The 20,934-nt window shown below is 36.6% G+C and overlaps 1 protein-coding gene across 4 annotated transcripts in view; it reads left to right on the forward strand.

Moving 5' to 3' along the window:
• The window catches only part of LOC145688339 (DNA-directed RNA polymerase I subunit RPA1-like), a 475,886-nt gene that overhangs the window by 24,249 nt on the left and 430,703 nt on the right, over nt 1-20,934 (forward strand). For all 4 annotated transcript variants that reach the window (XM_081762462.1, XM_081762461.1, XM_081762464.1 and 1 more), the window contains exons 4-5: nt 3,826-4,059; nt 16,979-17,183. In XM_081762462.1, coding sequence (XP_081618588.1) covers nt 3,826-4,059; nt 16,979-17,183 — 439 coding nt within the window. The remainder of the gene's footprint in view (nt 1-3,825; nt 4,060-16,978; nt 17,184-20,934) is intronic.

Genomic DNA, 20,934 nt, shown 5'->3' on the forward strand with positions numbered 1-20,934 from the left:
TCAGAGTACAAGCACGAGACACACTAAATTTCCTGTATAGGTTTTGGCGGCGTACTAACGTAAAATATCAAAATGGCGGCCATTTTGTCAAAGCAGCGAGTATCTAAGCTACGAAGCGCAACTTTCAGTCTTTTAAGTTGAAATTTTGACGGTGGAAGCACAGTATATGCTAAATTTGCTGTGTAGATTTTCTCGGCGGTCGAATGTAAAATTTCAAAATGGCGGCCATTTTTTCAAAACGGCAGTGAGTAGAAAATTGTTGCAAGTTGTGACAATGACAATATTGAAATATAAATCACATTTTAACACTTTTACCCCAAAGACATTGAAATATTTCGAAAAATCACGATTAAACTTTTTTCTTTTTTCTTTTTTTTTAAGAGTGTAATTATTTAAATTCTTTTCCAGTAAGTAACTATACCAGAAAAATTAATCCCGAATGTGAAGAGGAAAAATAATTTTTTGTGTCTATTTCAAACAGCATCTGGATACCGTATTCTTTTTTATCTAATGTTTTATTAATTCTGTTTTGGTCATACTTCTGTTTCATCTAAAGGTACTCTTATAAAATAATTCACATGTTGTTACTCGTACCTTAATGTACGGGGATAAGGAGATACGTAAATATAGACTTGTCAAATGCGGTTTAACTTACACCTTGATCAAAATGTGTCTGTAAACTACGGAGGAGGCAAGATATATACATTGGTGGAAACGCATTGAAGATCATCCCGTATGTATTCACTGATCTTGTCCAAAGTTAGTACACGAGGCGAAGATGCTGGTAGGTGGCAGTAATCAAAACATAACGCCCCTGTGATATCACGCATATGTTATACAGGCTGTTGAAAAAGCACATAATATTCACCTTAATAGCACTGTTAACCAACCAGGGGACAATATTAGGAGCAATATGGGTAGGAGGTTGAATGAATGCTGAATGTTCATTTGGTTACTGATTGCTTAGCAGGGACGTCAATGTTTATCTTGGCTGTAATATCCTACGCTCAATGCGCATCTCGTCGTAGCTGGGTGATGGTTGTTGCTTCAGCCCGACTGACAGTAGGATGCAGTTGCATCGTGTTTTACATGTGCTCACAATAGGCTTTAGATCCAAAGATCAGCAGGCCATGGTGGAAGATATATATCGAGTAGGACACGGTGAGTTGCCATGTTGGTATGATGACGCGTGTTATCCTGCTGGAAGATAAGGACCCGCAAAGTGTCTCGACAAGGTTAAATAGACTTAATAACGCCACGAACTTACGACGCACTCGTCACATTTTCCTGAGTGAAGAGCAGAGGTGAGCGTAAAATGTAGCTTTTTGGCCCTACACCAGAATGTTAATTATGAGCTCTGTATGGCGAGTGCTAATACTCGTTGGCTTTTGCTGTACATCTACCTTCTCATACGGTCGCTACTTCTCACATTTTCTATTTATTCTATGTCAAAGACAGAAAAGGCTCCCATCGCAGAATAACACTCGCCTCCAATCGTGTAGCTGTAGCAGTCTCTTCCCTTACCACCGAAGACGACGGCGATTAATAATGTGTATATAATATTATATATATATGGATAGATAGATAGATTTACAGGGTGTTTCAAAACAACACTAACAACGTCTGGGAGGTGATTCCTGACACCAAGGTAAGACGGAAATTATAGACCAACCTGGGTGCACAAATGCTTAGGCTGCCGAAAACATGAAAAAATGAAATTTAAACGTCCATAGCTCCAAAATTATGGGACCCATCATAATCAGGTCAAGACTTCACTTAGGAATTAATATGTGCACTATCCAAAAGTGCATGTTTCAGAATCCTAAGGTACTCACGCAACAATTTTTATAGAGGCAGTTTGGCTACGGGCATATAATTTGAAGTACTCACCAACTACCTGTTTAAAAATTGTTGAGGAATACCGCAGGATTCTGAAACATTTATATTTGGATAGGGCACGTATTAGTTCCTAAGTAAGTCTGGATCCGCTACGGTAGGTTCCATAGTATTGGAGATATGGACTTTTAAAGTTCATTTTATCATGTTTTCGGCAGCCTGTAATTCCGAAAGGAAGCATTTGTGCACCCAGGTTAATCTATATTTTTCGTCTTATTTTAGTGTCAACAATCACCTCCCAAACGTTGTCGGTCTTGTTGTTTTCAAACACCCTATATATATAATCGTGTGAGAGAAACGAGAGAATGTAGACTTGACTGCAATTGATTGTTCAGTGTTTGCACACTGACATATCGAGCACGATGACTCTGACTGCCCTACCGGACCGTCCTGTCCTGTCAATTAGGACAGCCTGAAACGATTCTGCTGTCATTACCTTCCACGTGTTTCGGGAAAGAAGGGGACATTAGTGGATATGTGTGCTGTTTAAACTCTCTGCCTGCATCATGTACACCACCGGTGGACCACTGACATGTCACGATTCACACAGGCTATAATTCTGCGTACGACTACCCATCCTTTCGGAAGCTGAATATATGACCACGCTCTGAGTCACTTAACATTAATTGCACAATATGCGTCGCCCTGTAATGAGTTTTAGGGACATTGATACACACGCGACAGAATCAGACACACAAGTATAGTCTTCCCATTGTCGGACGACCTTCAGATTACAAGCATTATGCGATTTACAAACACTACGATTAGTCTACCGTCTACGATGGCCTATGTCCTGCGATATTCAAATTAAGATCAGTATGTCCTCTACAGACATGAGTTTCGTTCTTGTAGTGGACATCCCTATGTGCGTGGGTTTTCCTGGAGTTCTCCTGTATCCTCCACATTCTTCATTCCACCATTTTATTCATTCTCATCAACAGCTCTCCTTTAGACTACACGGCATAATCGTGGGACGTCAAACTGAAAGATTTCTTTCTTTCATGAATTTCGTTCGAATCGAACGATATATACGATCTATTCTCAAATGCGCTTCTACCAATATATTCTAGCTTCCTCTGTAGAATAGTAATAAATCTTAATTAGATCGACTTCCAAGTTGCTTCGCCGTAAGATAGATAGTTGCATCTCTACATGATTCTATATACTTGCTAATTGTTACGTTACATTAATAAATTTGTAAGGACTTGAACAGTGGAAATGAAGAAAAGTGTCAAGCATACACTCCAAACCATCTCACTGTACTATCACAGTTTCCATTCCTTGCAGAAACTCACGGAATTCTGTTCTCCAATACTTGTTCTGGTCCCCGAAACAAAAATGGGTCCGTGAAGCCCCCACTACTCACTGTCTCATTCCCGCACACATGTAACTATGCAGTGCCATGTTGTATAACGTCTTCAAGAACATGCACGTCTTCAAGAACATGCAGAAACGTGTGTAACTGAGTCTTCAAGTGCAAGGGTTTCATTTCCAGCATTACTTATAACTTCCATGACATTAAAGTTTAGCTTCGAGTTAATTTTAGTTGTTTAAAATGGTTTATGGAAAATAAAACACGGCAAGTTATGAACTGCATAGTTACTTTCTGAACACCCTGTATATGGATGACGAATGACAGACGACTGAATGCTTTGTGTATTTTCTAGGTTTGGTTCCATTTTTGAATCTTTCTCTTTCTGTTCTCGACGTTAAGACGAGATCCCTATTGTTAAGAGGGACAGTATTACTGTTGAATGACTTTTGTGTGTAAGTTATCTGGATATCGTTGTTTTTCTTATCACGACATATAAATTCTTTCCTTTTATTATTTTCAAAGAAAGAAAAAAAAATCAAACTGCAGTCTTAATGAACTAATTGTTTTGATTACGAACGAATTTGTAAGTTTTTTTTTCTTTCTTTCTTTGTTAGGTCATGTAAAGCTGTTACTACGATTCCAGTTACAACTCCTGGATGAAGGTTACATTTTAGAAGCACAAGAAGCAGAACCATATTTATGGAAGCGTGTTCTGACATACGATGAAAACGAGGCGTCTGATAAAGAACAAGAAAAAATTACAGTGAAAATTCTCGAAAATATGACTCCAGAAGCACAAGAGGAATTTACGAAGAAAATTCTCGATGAATATGTGGAATCTGTTAAAAGTAAGCACCATTTCAATGGAAATACATATATAAGTGTATATTCTTCGCAAAAGTGCGTACTTACCACGTACCCTCAGTTTCAAAACAAGGGAGTCTTGATTCCTGAAAATGCACAGAACATTCTTATGGCTTTGTCCCTTGTCAACAAGCCATAAATCTAAAAAATAACAGGTGACCCTTGGTTAGAAAGAGGAAAAGTTGTCAAACGTCCCCTTTTCTTTAGATTTGTTTCAGCCTTGAATCACTTTTTATGTCAGTGTGTTCAGATATAATTCGCTACAATGTCAATGTTTTTCTGACCTTGGTTAAACAATAACACGGTAAAGATCAACATTTGGATGAAAATTCGGAGCCCGGGCCTTCTTCGCCAAGAACTCCGACGAAACAAGATAATATGGAGCGAAGTAACTCAAGTGGTAGAGCGTTGGCTTCGCACTCGGGAGGTCGTGGGTTCGATTCCCGCTGCCAACCATCCTGACTGGGATTTCCAGGGTTTTCCTCAGTCCTACCAGGCAAATGCCAGGATGGTACTTACTAAACAGGCCTTGGCTTCCCAAATCCCTTCCATTGTTGTTGTTGTTGTTGTTGTTAGATATCCAGTATAAAATGGAGTCTGAGCTGTATCTGGTGATTGTTAAATAAATATTGTAGTTGGGAGGGGAGCTAAGTTGTGTAAGCAACCAGTGATGTTAGTTTTTTTTTAACGAAATGTCATCGATATTGGTATTGTCACAACAAATCCCGAATGAAATCATTGATTTTGTCGAACTGAAGCTTTTGTTCTACAATTTTCTTTATAGTTGGTGCCGATTAGTTTTTCACATCAATTTTCTCAGAACACCAGTTGTTTGCGTTTAAGTTTTCGGAACTTATGACTCTTGTAGTGACCTACAGAACAATGGCTGATGTTGCAGCAGATTAGCATGGCAGCATTGTCATAAGTTCCGAAAACTTAAACGCAGACAACTGGTGTTAGCATTAGTACTGTAGAAAGAACTTCTGAGAGAATTGATGTGAAAAACTAATCGGCACCTACTATAAAGAAAATTGTAGAACAAAAGCTTCAGTTCGACAAAATCTATGATTTCATTCGGGACTTGTTGCGACGAACAGCTTTTGAATTTTATAAGGAAGGTGATATCCTCCAACGGAAGCACTAATCGAAGCAATGAAGCTTAAGACAGCTGACACCCAATATAAATTTCCATACCAACGTACTACAGTTTTTCGCCTTCTACAAAGTATGAGTTATAAATCCTCGGTGAAAAATATATATTCGGAGTGAATCACCATATATAATTGCATGGCGATTCAGATATCTTCATAGTATCAATAATCTTCGTGTTCAGGACTATGCAAATGTGTACCTAGATTATACATTGTTTGATAGCAACTCTTGTCGGATCTGGACAGACGGTTCGGACAATTGTGCTGTAACGAGTTCTGGCAATAAAAGGGATAGAATTGTTATTTTACATTGCGGTGGACGTTCAGGTTTTATTGATGATGCTCTTGTAGTGACTCACAGAACAATAGCTGATGTTCCAGCAGATTAGCATGGCAGCATGAATGCAGGTATTCCTTGAGAATTTGTTTGAGAAGAACACCTTGAAACATCATCTGTAATTGTTATAGATAATGCCTATACTACTGTCGTGCTCTCAATTCAAAACAAACCTCTACATGGAAGATAATTCAAATTCTAAACTGCGTGACTTTGCAAAATATCCCTAGTCCTAATCCTCTTCCTGTTATTCCCATTCTCCTTGAAATTTTATAAGAAAACACTTTTGCTGCCGACATAAAAAATAAATAAATAAAAATAAAAATGTAATGGGCGAATTGGCTGTAATATGAACATATTGTGCTACATTTACCAACGTAGTATTGAGTTCCCAACCTCACCGAAATGGTGTGGTCAGAATTGAAGGGTAGAGTGTCGTCTCAAATTTGAAGGAAACGACCTCTGGTGGAAATAATACATTTTCTCTAGAAGTCTTGCATTCATGTGACGTCCGAAAAGTGGGTAAACTCTATAAAACATGGAGAGAGAGAATTGATAAAAGTTACAAAAACTTTCAATCTATTTTTAATGAAAGGATAGAAGTCTGTGTGCATGCAACAAATTCTTCAGAAGATGAGAGAGATGATAGCTCATAAACAAGCAAGGTAACCGTTTACTACATTTCGATCACATAAACTTGATATTAAACTTGATATAATAGTTATTATTGTTGTTAGTAGTAGTAGTAAAATGGTTATCATAAACGCTTATAATATTCGTGGTTCTGACTTCGATTTCCAGGCACAATTTTCGGTATTGACTCAGGATTTTGAGAAGTCGAGAGCTTTGTAAGAAATTAAAAAATAGCGAGCTTGGTCTAGAAATTAGAAATAAAGGCGATGGAAGTTGATGTACTGACATCACTTACTAAAAAGCTGCTTAACTGGCCATACACATTCATAGGTTGTATCGCCAGAGGATTTAGTAGTACAGTGAAACCTGTCAACTTGGCCACCTCTCTAAGTTGGCCACCTGCTTATCTTGGCCTAGTTCGTCTTGAACCTGCATTTTCCCATAAGACATTCGTTACTTACTACTCTATAAGTTGGCCACCTGTCTATCTTGGAAGTTGGCCACACTGAAGCAATGTTTACCCTATGATTATAATGATAAATTTACTTGCGTATCTTGGCCACGAAAAATACAATTTTGTTATTTTTCTTAACTCTTTCGAATTCCCATATGAGAGGCAGATGTTCTGTATTTGTGACTGGACACAAAAAATCATAGATTCGCACGATTTGTTCTTGGAGGTCAATGGCCAGAACACTACCCTCAGAAAGGGGTGGTGAAGGAAGATGTGAATAAGAAAAATCACGTACGGGAATTCAGGAAATGGTTGTACGTATTTGTTTACCCTGTCTGTTTTGGTAAAACCATTAGCTATATCAACTCCTCTCATCAGTGGGGAGCTTTAGTAATTCCGGAAAATTTTCAAGGTCAAAACTAACCATCTCAATTGTCAACTATTGGGACCTGTCGGCTTGTCAAAAGATAGCGGACTTTTTGAGATATGAATTCCCTCAAGATTTTCTCAAAACATCTTTTTGCTCCGAGGGAAACACTTCTAGCTCATTAACAAGAAGTAGTTAACTACAATATTAGAATGTGCATATCTGCCAAAAAATAAATAAATAAATAAATAAAAATAAAACAAATACGTCTAGAATGAACCACCATTCAGTAACAAGTGAAAAGAAGTCATATAAATTGCATATGAATTTCTTAATTTGTAACTTAGCTTTTCTTGTTTTCAATCTGAATAACTCAGTGTGTTATAATATTAATTTCAATAAACTGTGTACATACACTTCTATTTCATGGTTGTTTGTGTTATTCTGTTTTCAATCCGAATAATCCAATGTACCAGACTAGTTTTCAAGAAGAGAAAGGTATGCACATATATTAAACATGCTATCAAGGGCGCCGATCCTGGGGTGACTGAGGGGCCCCGGACCCCCCAAAGCTCATGTGGCCCCTATTTTATTTATGAGTATACAATATTTGGTACCGGTATAATTTGAGTGCAATTTCTCTTAAAATCTTCATATATATACCTTCTGCATCTGAATGCCCCCCCCCCCCCCATTTACAGAGATATCGGCGCTCTTGCATACTATAGTAATATTTTCTAGTACTGTATATTTTTATGATTACTCTATATACATTATTTATAAGTAGCTGTCGTGCCACTGCTTATTAAAATTTTACACTCAAGTAATACTAGAAATCCTGTTCTAAAAAATACACAAATCATACTTATTTTCTGTAAGTTGGCCACCTGTCTAAGTTGGCCACTTTTCGATGGAACCGATGGTGGCCAACATAGACAGGTTTCACTGTATTTTCTAGTACTGTATATTTTTATGATTACTCTATATACATTATTTATAACTAGCTGTCGTGCCACTGCTTATTAAAATTTTACACTCAAGTAATACTAGAAATCCTGTTCTAAAAAAATACACAAATCATACTTATTTTCTGTAAGTTGGTTACCTGTCTAAGTTGGCCACTTTTCGATGGAACCGATGGTGGCCAACATAGACAGGTTTCACTGTACTAACAGTAATTTGCAGCCACAAAACTGAAATTTAATTTTGTATCCACTACAAACACAATATCAAATGATCTTTCGCCCTTCTAATTTTTGGTGTTTGGGTAAAAGGAAGAGCGAAGGTTGGAGAGGAAGGGTAGGGTGAGAACATGGAAATACCGGCTTGTCAGAGAGAAAGTGGGGAGTATTCAGAGTGCCTAACTGACCCTAGCGCCACGTAGAAATTGGTGTTCAGACATAACGTCATTTGTATCGTACTATACCCATACTGATTTGGAACGCCTGTTGCCACTCTTCATTAATAATAATAATAATAAGAATGCCATGTTAAATCTATCGAAAAAGTAATAACACCATGTCTTTATTTTCTCACTTGTTTTCCTTTCTTTTTTTGTTTTTTCGTCTACCTAATGCTGTCGGACATCTAGCAACATCCAAAGGGTTGGGTTGTCGTTTTGGTTGTGGTGTGAGACAGGCTCTTATGTTTTGAAACGGACACTACATATTGTTTTGTTAATAACTTCGGTACGAATGGAAAATTAGAAAAAAATTTTGCATGTCCGCACTTTTGCTGATGCCTATACATTTACGTATGTCTTTTTGCATACTTAATCATTTACAATACGCAGAGAATACGTGTTTAGATGTATGAACTCACCAGTATGTGTGTTCTATTCTTTATATATTTGGTAATTTCGGAAACTTCCTCTGCCGCCTTCTTCAGAGGATTCAGGAAGGGTGAGTGTGGGATTTATCATGTTTCCAAAATCTAACAAACTTTTTATCTTCAATGCTGCAAGTTGATATTGAGCAATCGCCAAAATAATTCATAAAGAAAAGAGAGAACATAAATGTTGGCAAAAGTAAATATATAACCATATGCAAGCTCACAAAAACAAATAATTACGAACTTAGTTGTTAAAACACTTTGAACTTCATGAGTGGCGATGGATGCGAGAAACTATGTCGTGTGCTATGAGATTTGTAGGCCGACAAGTATTGATAGCAACTTTGTATAGTACTGATAGTAACTTTGAGCAAACTATCACCTTACACATGCCACTAGGTGGGCTAAAACTGCTATTGCCTTTGACCGTATAAAAAAAAACGTAACATCAAAGTAATCGCCGATTTAGTGGGTATGGTTAAAAGGAATGTCCTAAGAGATCACACTTTTCAGGTACGCCTTAGTCAAACAAATTTAACTTTTTGTTTGCTTACTTAGTTTAAGTACTTACCGTAAAAAGGTAAAAAATACAGTACTTATTTTTTATAACTGTAGAAAATTTTAATAATAATAATAAAAAGAAACAGTAGTACGAGACCACAGTGGTTCAGTAACAGATAACTCATATCCAATGCAAAGTCTCAAGTTCGATTCTAGCCAGTGTTTATCTTTGGCAGATAAGATCGTGACCATATTTTTTCCCAGCGTGTTCCCATATTTTTTCACCGACTTCACTCCATCAACTGTTCCGCTGTTATTCACCTGTACGTATTATCCTTCTTGAACCTAGAAACATAATTGTAGGGTGTATTAACAGAAATATTTGAATGTGGAATGCAAACTGAATCAAAGATCTCAGCAAAATACATAGCCCTTGAAGCTGATGCTGATACTTTGGTGTTGCTGTTCTTACTATGATGACTTCTTGAATCAGCTTCGTAATTTTGCAAAACTTCATCATGACAAGAGTTTCTACTTCTTTGCGACATTTGTTAATAATTTATGTGTAGAATTTACGATATAGAAGACTCAGGTTTCTGTTTGAAGTGTTCAGCGTTGTAAAGGAAGCCACATACTTTAGATAGTTCTAATTTATTCACTTTTAAGATGTAAACACGAGTTAACTTACTTTAGAAGTAAATTGACTTTTAAGGTCAAAACGATGTTAAATGTGGAAGTATACTCTGAAGGTGGTTCTATTTACAACAACTATTAATCAGCCACTTGAAAACTTATCTTGCTCTTCAATCTCTAAGAAGAGACAAAGATAGGTATGTTGGCATCAGCGAGTGACACGGAATAATGATCTTAACTTTCGTTCCTGATAAGGTAGCTGGATTAATATTGATTCATTGGTGTTCGGGAGAAAAAACGCTGATAATTTCGAATTTCATTTTGTGTTGATAAACCGAGCATAATCAAAATCACTTTGATAGCTTAGTTTGTCAGGTTACTTTTAAGTTATAATAATAATAATAATACATTTAAAAATGGAAGAAGACAAACAAACGACTCCTTGTTGTATTTTCTTCTGTTATAGTAAACAATAGTCGTGGTAAAACAGCTCTAAGTGTCTACGTTCGTAGCGTATTATGTGCGTTATTTTAACACAAAAGGTATTATCGTCCGATCATATCCTGTATATCTAATAACTGACAAAGAGTATTTTGCAAGGTGCAGAGCTTTACGCGGTATATTTGTAATGAACAACGTATTATATTTTATGTAATCTTTCACGAAATTACCTTTGTGAGCATATGAATTTTCTGACAGCATTTACATGATTAGCAGTGCTTACATTTTTTGTTCTTAAACTTAGTGCACATAATAACAACAGATGGCACTACTGTTACTAATGCAAGTTCTCAAAAAATTCATACGTTCATAAGCTATTTTTATGAAATATTACGGGAAATATAATCTGTTTTTCGTTATCTATATTATAAAATTGAAAGTGACTATGTTTGTGACTCTTAATCTCTTAAACCGCCTGACCGATCTCGATCAAATTTTCAACGTAGATGCGGCTCTGGCCTGGGAGTGTTTTTAGCTATTTACTTTGACATTAGAACTTAGGGGAGGGGGAGGAGAGGGACATAGAAAAAATAAATAAAACTTAATAACTCTTGAACCACCAGACCGATCTTGATCAAATTTTCAGTCTATATGAGGTTTGGGACTGGGATGATTTTTGTCATTTCACTTTGACGGAGCAACGTAGGGGAGGGGCTGGAGGGGGAGATATACTAAAATCAATAAATATAAAAATGAAAGTGACTATGTTCGTGAATTAATTAGTTTTGAACCACCCGACCGATCTCGATCAAACTTTCAACATAGGTAAGGTTTGGGCCTGGGATGTTTCCTTCATTTCACTTTTACAGTGTAACGAAGGGAGGGGGAGGGGGGAGATATATGTCAAAAAAGTAAAAATAAAAGTGACTTCATCACGTTTAAACTCCCCGACCGATCTTAACCAAATTTTCAACATAGATGAGGTTCACATATGAGGTGGTTTTTATCATATCACTTTAACTGTAGAACTTAGGGGAGGGGAGAAATTTATAAAAATAAATAAAACTTAATAACTGTTGAACCACCAGACCGATCTCGATCAAACTTTCAACATAGATAAGGTTCAATCCTGAAATGTTTTCTTCACTTCACTTTTACAGTGCAACGAAGGGGAGGAAAGGGGGAGATATATTTCGAAAAAGTAAAAATAAAAGTTAATGTCTTTGTGACTTCACGCTTAAACCATCCGACCGATCTTTAAAAAAATTTCAACATAGATGAGGTTCGGATCTGAGGTGTTTTTTATCATATCACTTTAACGGTAGAACTAGGGTTGGGGGAGGAGAGGGGAGAAATCTATAAAAAATAAATAAAACTTAATAACTCTTGAACCACCAGACCTATCTTGATGAAACTTTCACCATAGATAAGGTTCGAGCCTGGGATGTTTTCGTTATTTCACTTTTACTGTGTAACCTAGGGAAGAGGGAATGGGAGATATATGTAAAAAGAATAAAAATAAAAGTGACTGTCTTTGTGATTTCATCACGCTTTAACCACAGGACCGATCTTAATCAAATTTTCAATGAGGATGAAGTTCGGACCTGGGTTGGTTATCATATCACTTTGATGGTAGACCTTATTTAAGGGGGAAGGGAGGGGACAGATATATAAAAATAAATAAAACTCTTGAACCACCGGACCGATCTCGATTTAATTTTCAACGTAAATTAAGTTCGACCATGAGATGATTTTTGTCATATCACTTTGACGATGCAACGTAAAGCAGGAGAAAGACATTTACAAATGATCGAAAATGTCCGATATTAGTGTCGAGTCTACCGTTGTTGAGGTCGCTGAGATGAACAGTGACACTTCTGATGCCGTGGCCCGCAACATGGGGAGGAGAGGGGATATATAAAAATAATCGAAAATGACCAATATCAAGGACCGCTTTAGTAATAGTAAAAAGTGACTGACTAACGAAACATATCATTATTTTTTCTTAATTTAACCCAGCGAAGCGGGTAATTGATGCTAGTTTAGTATAAATATTAAACCGGGCAAAACTTTGCTCATAAAGGTAAAGTCTCTTTCAGGATTTAGGATTTAGGATTTAGATTTCTGGGCTTTTGGCATCTAAGGCCATTTAGCCCGTCACGATTTGAGGGATGACGTCCCTCGGCGAGCACACAATCCGGGGAAAGGGAAGGAAGAAAGGATGGGGAGGGAAGGAGGCGGCCTGGGACCTATAAGTTAGGTACCACCCCGGCATTTGCCTGGTGTGAATGAGGAAAACCCAGGAAAACCTCATTCAGGGTGGCTGGCCTGAAAAAACGTTTTACACTTTTTCGACCGAGTGACCCCACCGGGAATCGAACCCGGGAAAGTCTCTTTCAGTTACTAGATATGTATGATATGGTCAGAAGGCGATGCCCTTCGTATTAAAATACCACACTAAAGTTGTAGTCATTTTGAGTTGTTTTAATGCCTATTTTTGATGTGTAGCGAAAACAATTATTGTTGCGAAAAACTCTTTAAGAATTTACAAGATCTTTAGCCTTCACTGTGTAGAAATATCCCGGGTATTAAAATGCTTCGCATTTCATTGTCAAGAAAGAAAGAAATAAAAATCATTAAAAAGCAACTAAAGGAAGGAATTTGGTTCTTAGTGTGTAAGGGATTTGTGTAATATATATATCGTATTTGCGCGAATATAAGTCGCACTTTTTTCCCTAAATTTTGGCTTGAAAAATCACGGTACGGCCTATAGTCGAGATTTTTTCTCTCAGGTAATAAATTGTCAATTTCAAAATGACATGTACACGTATCTTCTGGGTTGAAATTAGTACCATTATAAGTTATTGCAGTTACTTTCGTAAACCATCAAAGACTTAAGAAGAAATAGCAGAAAAACTTACATTGTTTGCAAAAATTGCCACCTTCATTGGATACCGGTAACACTTTACACTGGCACAAAAAGCCCTTGTACACTTAATAGTTTTATTAACAGGAATACGTATCTTTGTTGTACGGTATATATAATATATACGAAATGTTTATATACAGTACCTTTCTTGAAAAAGAAAGAAGAAAAAAAAAAAAAGCAATTTGGTTAGCCAAATTGTGTCAGCTTGTTTATACACACCCAAATTCAAACACAATCACTTCCCACCATCTCAGCATCATCAGCGTCTGATTCTTCACCCTCGCTAGACAATACAGAATGCTACTCAGAGTCACTATCACAAAGAAGGTTATCTCCAGTCCCATCAAGAATATTGAAAATTCTAGTTTTTCTGAACTTTTCATGACAAGTTCTTCCGATATTGACCACCAAGCAGCCAAAATCCAACAGCACACTTCTGACACTGATACACGTTGCAGACTGCCTTCGGGTGTCGAAGTTGCTTTGTTCATTATGCAATTTCTATAGAATTGTCTTACAGTGGCTTTAAATGGATGACGTGTAACTTCCAGAGCTGCAACACACAACCTTGAACAGCATTTCCAGGGCAATCCCTCATTCACACTACAGAGGCTTAAATGCAGTTCTAAAAAAATATATATTTAATGCAAATGTATTCGTAATAATTGGTATATTCCCGTCAGAAAATCCTGAATCCGGCCCTTTATATATATATATTTGACTTTAGTATCAGAATTACAGTTATAACTTTTACCTTTCAGTATTTTCTTTAGAATGCTTTTGGAATGTAAGTAATGCTGGTATCATGCTCTTATTAGATTTAGAAACACTACGCATTCTTTAATTGTAGTGAGTGTATTTCTTTTGGCCATGCCAGTGTGATTTTTTTTTTATTCGTGGATTGCTTCATGTTCATACACCTTGAAGAAAAATATTATCGTGGCCACATAGTACCTTTTGTATCCTGTTAAATTATTTTCAGTATTTTTTAATGGAGCACGGAAGCCTTCAACTCAGCCCTTTACAAATTCTTTTTAGTACAAAGTATAATTGCGTTCAACACCTAGACTAAATGAGACATGGGACTGCAGCTTAACTTTGAGATCTGAAGCACTTGTACCTTCCCCAGGAATGAACCCAGGTCTCCTGCGCCTTTGCTTGTAGAAACAAATGGAATACTATCTAATTTTCCTTTAACTTTTTGTTTTCGTAGTCAACCTTACTTGTATGATCTTTTGACTTTTTTAATGCCATTTTTGTAGTGTTTACGCATGGTAACAGTTTTTTCGCCTTAGTAGATTGCACATATCGAAACCTTCATTCTGTTTATAATTCTTAAATTGAAAAACATTTCTTGAAAGTAAATGTCATTTTTTCTTTCTTTTCAATAATTTCGACTTCAGATAGTCTTTCTTGTTGACTATTCAGAAAAGCTGAGACTAGATGTAAAGAAATGGAAGTATTCATGTCTGTATATAACATTAATTTGATTCGGTTCCTGTTTGTAGCGCTAAATTTATAATATTATGGGTGCAGATTTACTCATGTCTGTTTGGGAAGCCAAATTTGTAATAGTCAGTGGTTCGGTTCCTATTTGGACTGCCAAATTTATAATATGTACCCTTCGCTTTCTGTACAGGCAGTTAAAATTTGTGGGTTCAAATACTTGTTTGCGGTACCAAAACTATAAGTGTCTTAGGTTCAAGTTTCATATAGAATATTCTGCGAGCGTTATATTTCAACAGTAGGATTCGATTCCTTCACGTTACTGGTCCTGATTCATGAATGTGAGAAAATTATAGATTCAATTCACATATTCATATGGATATTGTTTTACTCATATAGCCAAATATAACAAACCTTTATTCATCAGAGATAAGACCTATACAGCGTGTCTCACGCAACAGCCTCTAGAAACCATAGCACTTAATACCATCAGGAATCAAACGCTGCTTCGGTTTCGTTCAGTGATAAGGATCTTTGCACCACCACCACCCCTGATCATCTGTGATGAGTACGTTGGCATGTATTATTATCACATGCTGTTACATGAAGACAGACATACCAGACAAGAAAACCAACAAAACAAACTTAACATGCTATAGCTAACACACATTCAAAGTTCTATTTCAGCATGAAATGATCAAGACCATTTCTGATTATGTAATTTTATTTTATATATAACTTCAAATTTACTGTGCAGAAATACGAGATTAATGAGTTCTTTTAACTTAAAAAAGAAGCCCATTTTTATATCAGTCTCGGCACGTACGGTAAAATCAACGGCGCAGATACGGAGTACGAAATGGCACGATTAATTATTCTTTCATAGAAGCATGCACTGTTGAAGCTTCAAAAGAAGTTAAAATTTTTATTTCATAACACCGTCATTTCTGCTTCACTGTGAATATAAAATATTTATGCACTGTGACATTATTTTGTTCACTTCCTTCGGAGTATAATCCCTTGCGTTTCTTTCTGTCCATTGTGGTAACCAGAAGAGGGAAGTATCATTAATATTCATACATATATACCAAAATTTTGCACATAAAATTCGGTTCTTGCATTATTGAAGAGCAATTGCAGGTGCCATGTTGTTGAATTTTGTATGAGTTTCGCTTGTAATGCACCGAAAAACTATATAATACTATTCATCAATGTAACTTCTTGGCCATCCATTGTTGAAGCTGGCGCGCAACTGACTAGGATGATTGCATCACTAATATTCCTCCGCGAGCAATGAATTTCTGCACAATCACTCACGTGGCAGAGAAGAGAAATTGTTTGCAACACTAGATATTTATGAGTTATTATTAACAGAAATACTTAGCAAACATTGCTTTCAAAATAATTTTTCATAACATCCACTTCTGTCATTGATATTTATTAATCACAACAGCAGCATTTTTCAGTAAGTAGTAGCGCCATTATAGGCATGTCCAGGAACAAAAGGATGAATTCCTTTACTACATATGGGTCGACGCAACGCTTGAGAGCAATACGCACACATATATGTTTTTAAAGACTCCGTACAGGAAATCCAGTGAGTTACATGTCCACAGCCTCATTCTTGAGCAAAATTAGAAAGTAACATACGAGACTCCCTTATGAGTCTGTAATACACTCATACGTGATGCTAAAAGAAGCTAAATAAGTACAGTCAAGGTTGACAAATGAACACTGTCCTTTTTCACCTTGTAATTGTTATGTGAAACATGTTTCGGTTGTTTAGAATATTCTTGAAACAATTCAACCGCCGTTTAGCAGGACGATAAGAGGTCTTATTACCTAATACAACAGGCCTAAGTAAGACTAAAAAGATAGTTCTAGTGATTTTCTTGAAATGTTTTTCTAAACCATATATTCCTTTCCGTTATTTTTTTTACACATTTATGTTGGTGTCCTTGAACGTCAGTTTTGTTTTTTAAACTAGTCTTTTTTTTCTGAAGCTTTGTGTGCTATAGATTTATAACCAATCTGTGAGATTATTTCCTCTATGTTTATTTATTTATTTATTTACTTATGTACACACCTATTGCTGCTACAGTTTTGTGCTTGATTTCTTGTACTACGATGATTTATCAATTGTTACGTGTTATTATTACCTCCTTGTATTATATAATCTAGCGGAATCTCGCGGCACGTGGAAGGAAGACTTTTATTCGAAGAATGTAGAGTCCATGAAAAAAGACTTAGTAAATGCAGCTCTCAGCAAACACATACAGGAGAGGAATTGTCAAGAATGTAAAGAGCCATTAAAGAAGATAACTTTATTTCAGAATAGAATATTAGAATCGGTTAGAAAAGTACAGACAGCAAGTAAATTTTCAGGGTAAGTATTTGTTAATTTCTTCTTTTTGTATCTGTCTGCTATGTAATATTCTATGTTAACAGAATATGCTGTGTATTTTTCAGATCACCAACAGTATTGGGAGCTTGCTAACTTTTTTTTTTTTTTTTTTTTTTTTTTTTTTTTTTTTTTTTTTTTTTTTTTACGATACCAGACAGTTTAGTAAAATTTACAAACATAGTAAAACATAGTGTTAGCAAGCTAATAATTTTGATGTACGTACATTTTCAAGTATATTGATTTCTAATATATAAAGCCTAAGTGTTTTGTAGAACTTGGATGATATAAGAATTTTAGTCTGAAATTTTAAGATTAGGCTGGTTTTGTAATAGCAACAATTTCTTAATTTACGACTCAGAAATATTGCATACACAAGCAACTATGGAAAAATATAATGAATTTTGAGCCTGCAATTTGTAGATATGAAGGTCAGACTCAAGAATGGATACTTTAAAGTATAGTAACAGATTAGAAAGAAAAGCAGATGGATTGGTTTTATCTTATAACTCCTTTCAGCAGCGAGTTTATATAGAACGTACACCTACACAGGCCCGTATTTAGGTAAGTGCTATTCTGTGCTCGAGCATAGGGTGGCAGAATTTATGGGGCGGCAAAATTTTGTATTTTTTAAATTAAATGAAATAAACTCTTTAAGTTTACATCCCACGGTTGAAGGAGGGATACAGGAGATGGTGATGATGATGAATGAAATGATGGAATGTAGAAAGTGGGAGGAAACGGGAGAACCCCGAGAAAACCCGCATACACGGTGTTTGTCCACAACAAAGCACAATTGGCGCGAGCTGGGATCGAACCAAGGACCCTATGCACCAAAGGTGAACGCTCTAAAACAGCCACCGCGGCCCTCAGGATATTTTTTTTTACGGATTCACAATAAAGTAATATTTAAAACTAGGAACCCGGAGAGTCCTGCGCAAGCGCGAGAAAATATGTTAATGTGTTTAATTCGCTCTAATTATAGTAGTTACTAATTACCTAACTTATCTGATTATTTTTAAAAAGCCATCTTCTCCCACTCCTACCCAAAGGGGTGAGGATGAACTTGAACATCGCGAAAACTGATACCGTTAAACTCAGCAATCTCGAAAACCATGAATTCAAAACTAATATCTGTCGTTTTCGATTACTTTTAAAATCTCGCCCTCTCTCTGGGGAGTGGAGTATGACCTTGAAGTCGAATCGGAGTAAAACTGTCACTTTTCATCTCAGCGACCCCAAAAACTATGAATTCAGCAATAATATTGGTCGTTTTCGGGGTGGAGGGCGGCAAATTTTGTGCGGGGGCGGCAAATTATTGAGAGCACAGGGGCGTACAATATATAAATACGGGCCTGCACCTAGAGTTCTAGCGTGGGATCCGAACCACTTGAGCTCCCGCCGGGAATCGAACTCAGGTTTCCCGCGTCAGAAACACGTACGCTAACCATATAGCCACGAGGGAGCTGTAAAAAAGAAAATGAGTACCCACTTTCATTCAAAAGCATCATATTCGAATTGGTGGTTTGATGCTTTGACTTATAAGAAGTATTTTAATAGAGATAAAGGATATTTCTTTATCTAACGGTACAGACCAATCAGTCATGCGAAGTTTACACTTCAGAAGTTCCATGCTTACCAGAATAAACACTTATGCTAGTTGAACATGGAACTCCCACATCTGCTTCACACAACTTTTTTTTTTCTTTTTTCTATAATTCAGATACCGTAACATTACATAGTAAGCAATCATCAACTGTAGATATTTCTCTCAAGTTATACGGAAGTAATTAACTTTAGATATTCATATAAAAGTGAAAGGGACGTGATTATTACAGGAAATTGTACTTCATATATATATATATATATATATATATATATATATATATAATTGTATAACGAATTGTTTCAAACCCGCATAGTTTCATCGTCTGCTTTTGGAGGAATAAAAGGGATTATAGAATTGAAAAAACTTCTTCCATGGGCCTGCCCTACATGTAGATACTTTTTAAAACATGTCAATTCAAACAGATACTTCAGGTTCTGGTTCTTCGATGCTAGTGTAGCTATGCTACTTAGTTTCAGAGTTGCCAGATTTAGAATTAACAGCACGCCTCCTACATTCGGCAAGAACCTTCAGAAATTGTGATCCAGCACTGATCCTGTTGACGTCTGTGCAGATTTAATTGCGGTTTACCAGTGCAAATAAAAATGACTTCTAAGTAACCTTTCTATGTTATCATTGCATTTAAGTTGTTTGTTTTGCTAATGTCATGCGAATTATTATTTTTTTAAATGTTACGACAGTGTATAAGTTTTATGTTCTGGATTAATTTAGAACATTCATTTTCCAACTGGCAGATTTAGGAGGTTGAAGCACGCTTTTATGCTTGGAGCAGCGACTGAGAGCAGTAGATTAGAGCAAAAGTTGGTAGGGAACGAGGCTGGATAATAAAATATTGAAGAATTTGTAGTATGAAAGTAGTAATGGAGCCACAAGTGATGTAAGAGCAAAACCATTTACTCAGCCACCGATCTGTTTGTCATCGTTGCCTTCATCAAGTGCTCCTTTCCTCTTCGTGTTGATTTTGAGTTTAACGTCCCTTTCAGCAGCGAGGCTATATGAGACGGGACCTACTGATTAACGTGGGTTCCGAACCACATGAACTCTCGCCGGGAATTGAACCCGAGACTCCCACGACAAAGGCGCGTACTCTAACCGTTTAGCCACGACGGTGCTCCGTGGGGGCAGGCAACTATGAAGTCACAGATTATCGAGTTGGAAATGTCTGACTTCATGTAATGTGTGCCACATATACATGTGTAACACTATTTGCTGTACACATTTATTGTTTGTGTTTGTCATCACCGAGTGTGTTATTTAAAGCATATTGACCATGCATGTCTTACCAAAGATCGGATGTGAGCTCCCCTGTGGTTAAGTGGTTAGCGTACGCGTCTTTGGCGTGAAAGACCCAGGTTCGATTCCCGATAGGAGCTCATATGGATCGGATTCCCGTTAATCAGTAGGTCCACGTCTCATATAGCCTCGCTGCTGAACGGGACGTTAAACTCAACTCAACTCTAAAATCGGATGTGATTCAAATCAATATGCTGAAGTTTAATTAATATCTCTAGCTCCAAGATAGTTATATGCATGTGGAACATTCAACCCAAAGAATTTTATGTTTCTTACACAAACTGAAAGCATGGAATTACGTATTAGGCTCATAAATCTTAACACGTGGTCATTTGATCATTTAACATCGAGTATCCATTATCCAAAGATTAAACCTTTGCAGATCGTTCGTAGTGGATTTTTAGGAGACTCCATTTTATAAAAGTAGATTTCGAGGCCTTGATAATACATCATCGTACCTACTTTTCTTACATCAAAACAGAGCAAACTCGGATATTTTAGTAGAAACGATTTCCTATTTAATTTCAGTGATAACAATACATACATTATAATGTAATAAAATAAAAATTGTGGCATCGGATTTTAAGCATTTTATTAAGAATTTCGTTGGCTCTCATGTTCAATTTCAGTATGAGGGACAGTAACTGCTTCATTGATAATAGTGACTAGAAAATTCGCTAAAGAGCAGTATAGGTACATCGTCCTTTTACATGAAAACTAGCCTTTGGCTAGCTGGGGGTTCCGCCCCCAGACCCCCCGAGTTTGATCAGCCTACTGCCTCGAATTTCATATCTATCGGCCTTTGAATCAACATTT

Source organism: Thermobia domestica, chromosome 6 (genome assembly GCF_964235325.1).
Source record: "Thermobia domestica chromosome 6, izTheDome1.hap1.1, whole genome shotgun sequence".
NCBI classification, from domain to species: Eukaryota; Metazoa; Arthropoda; class Insecta; order Zygentoma; family Lepismatidae; genus Thermobia; species Thermobia domestica.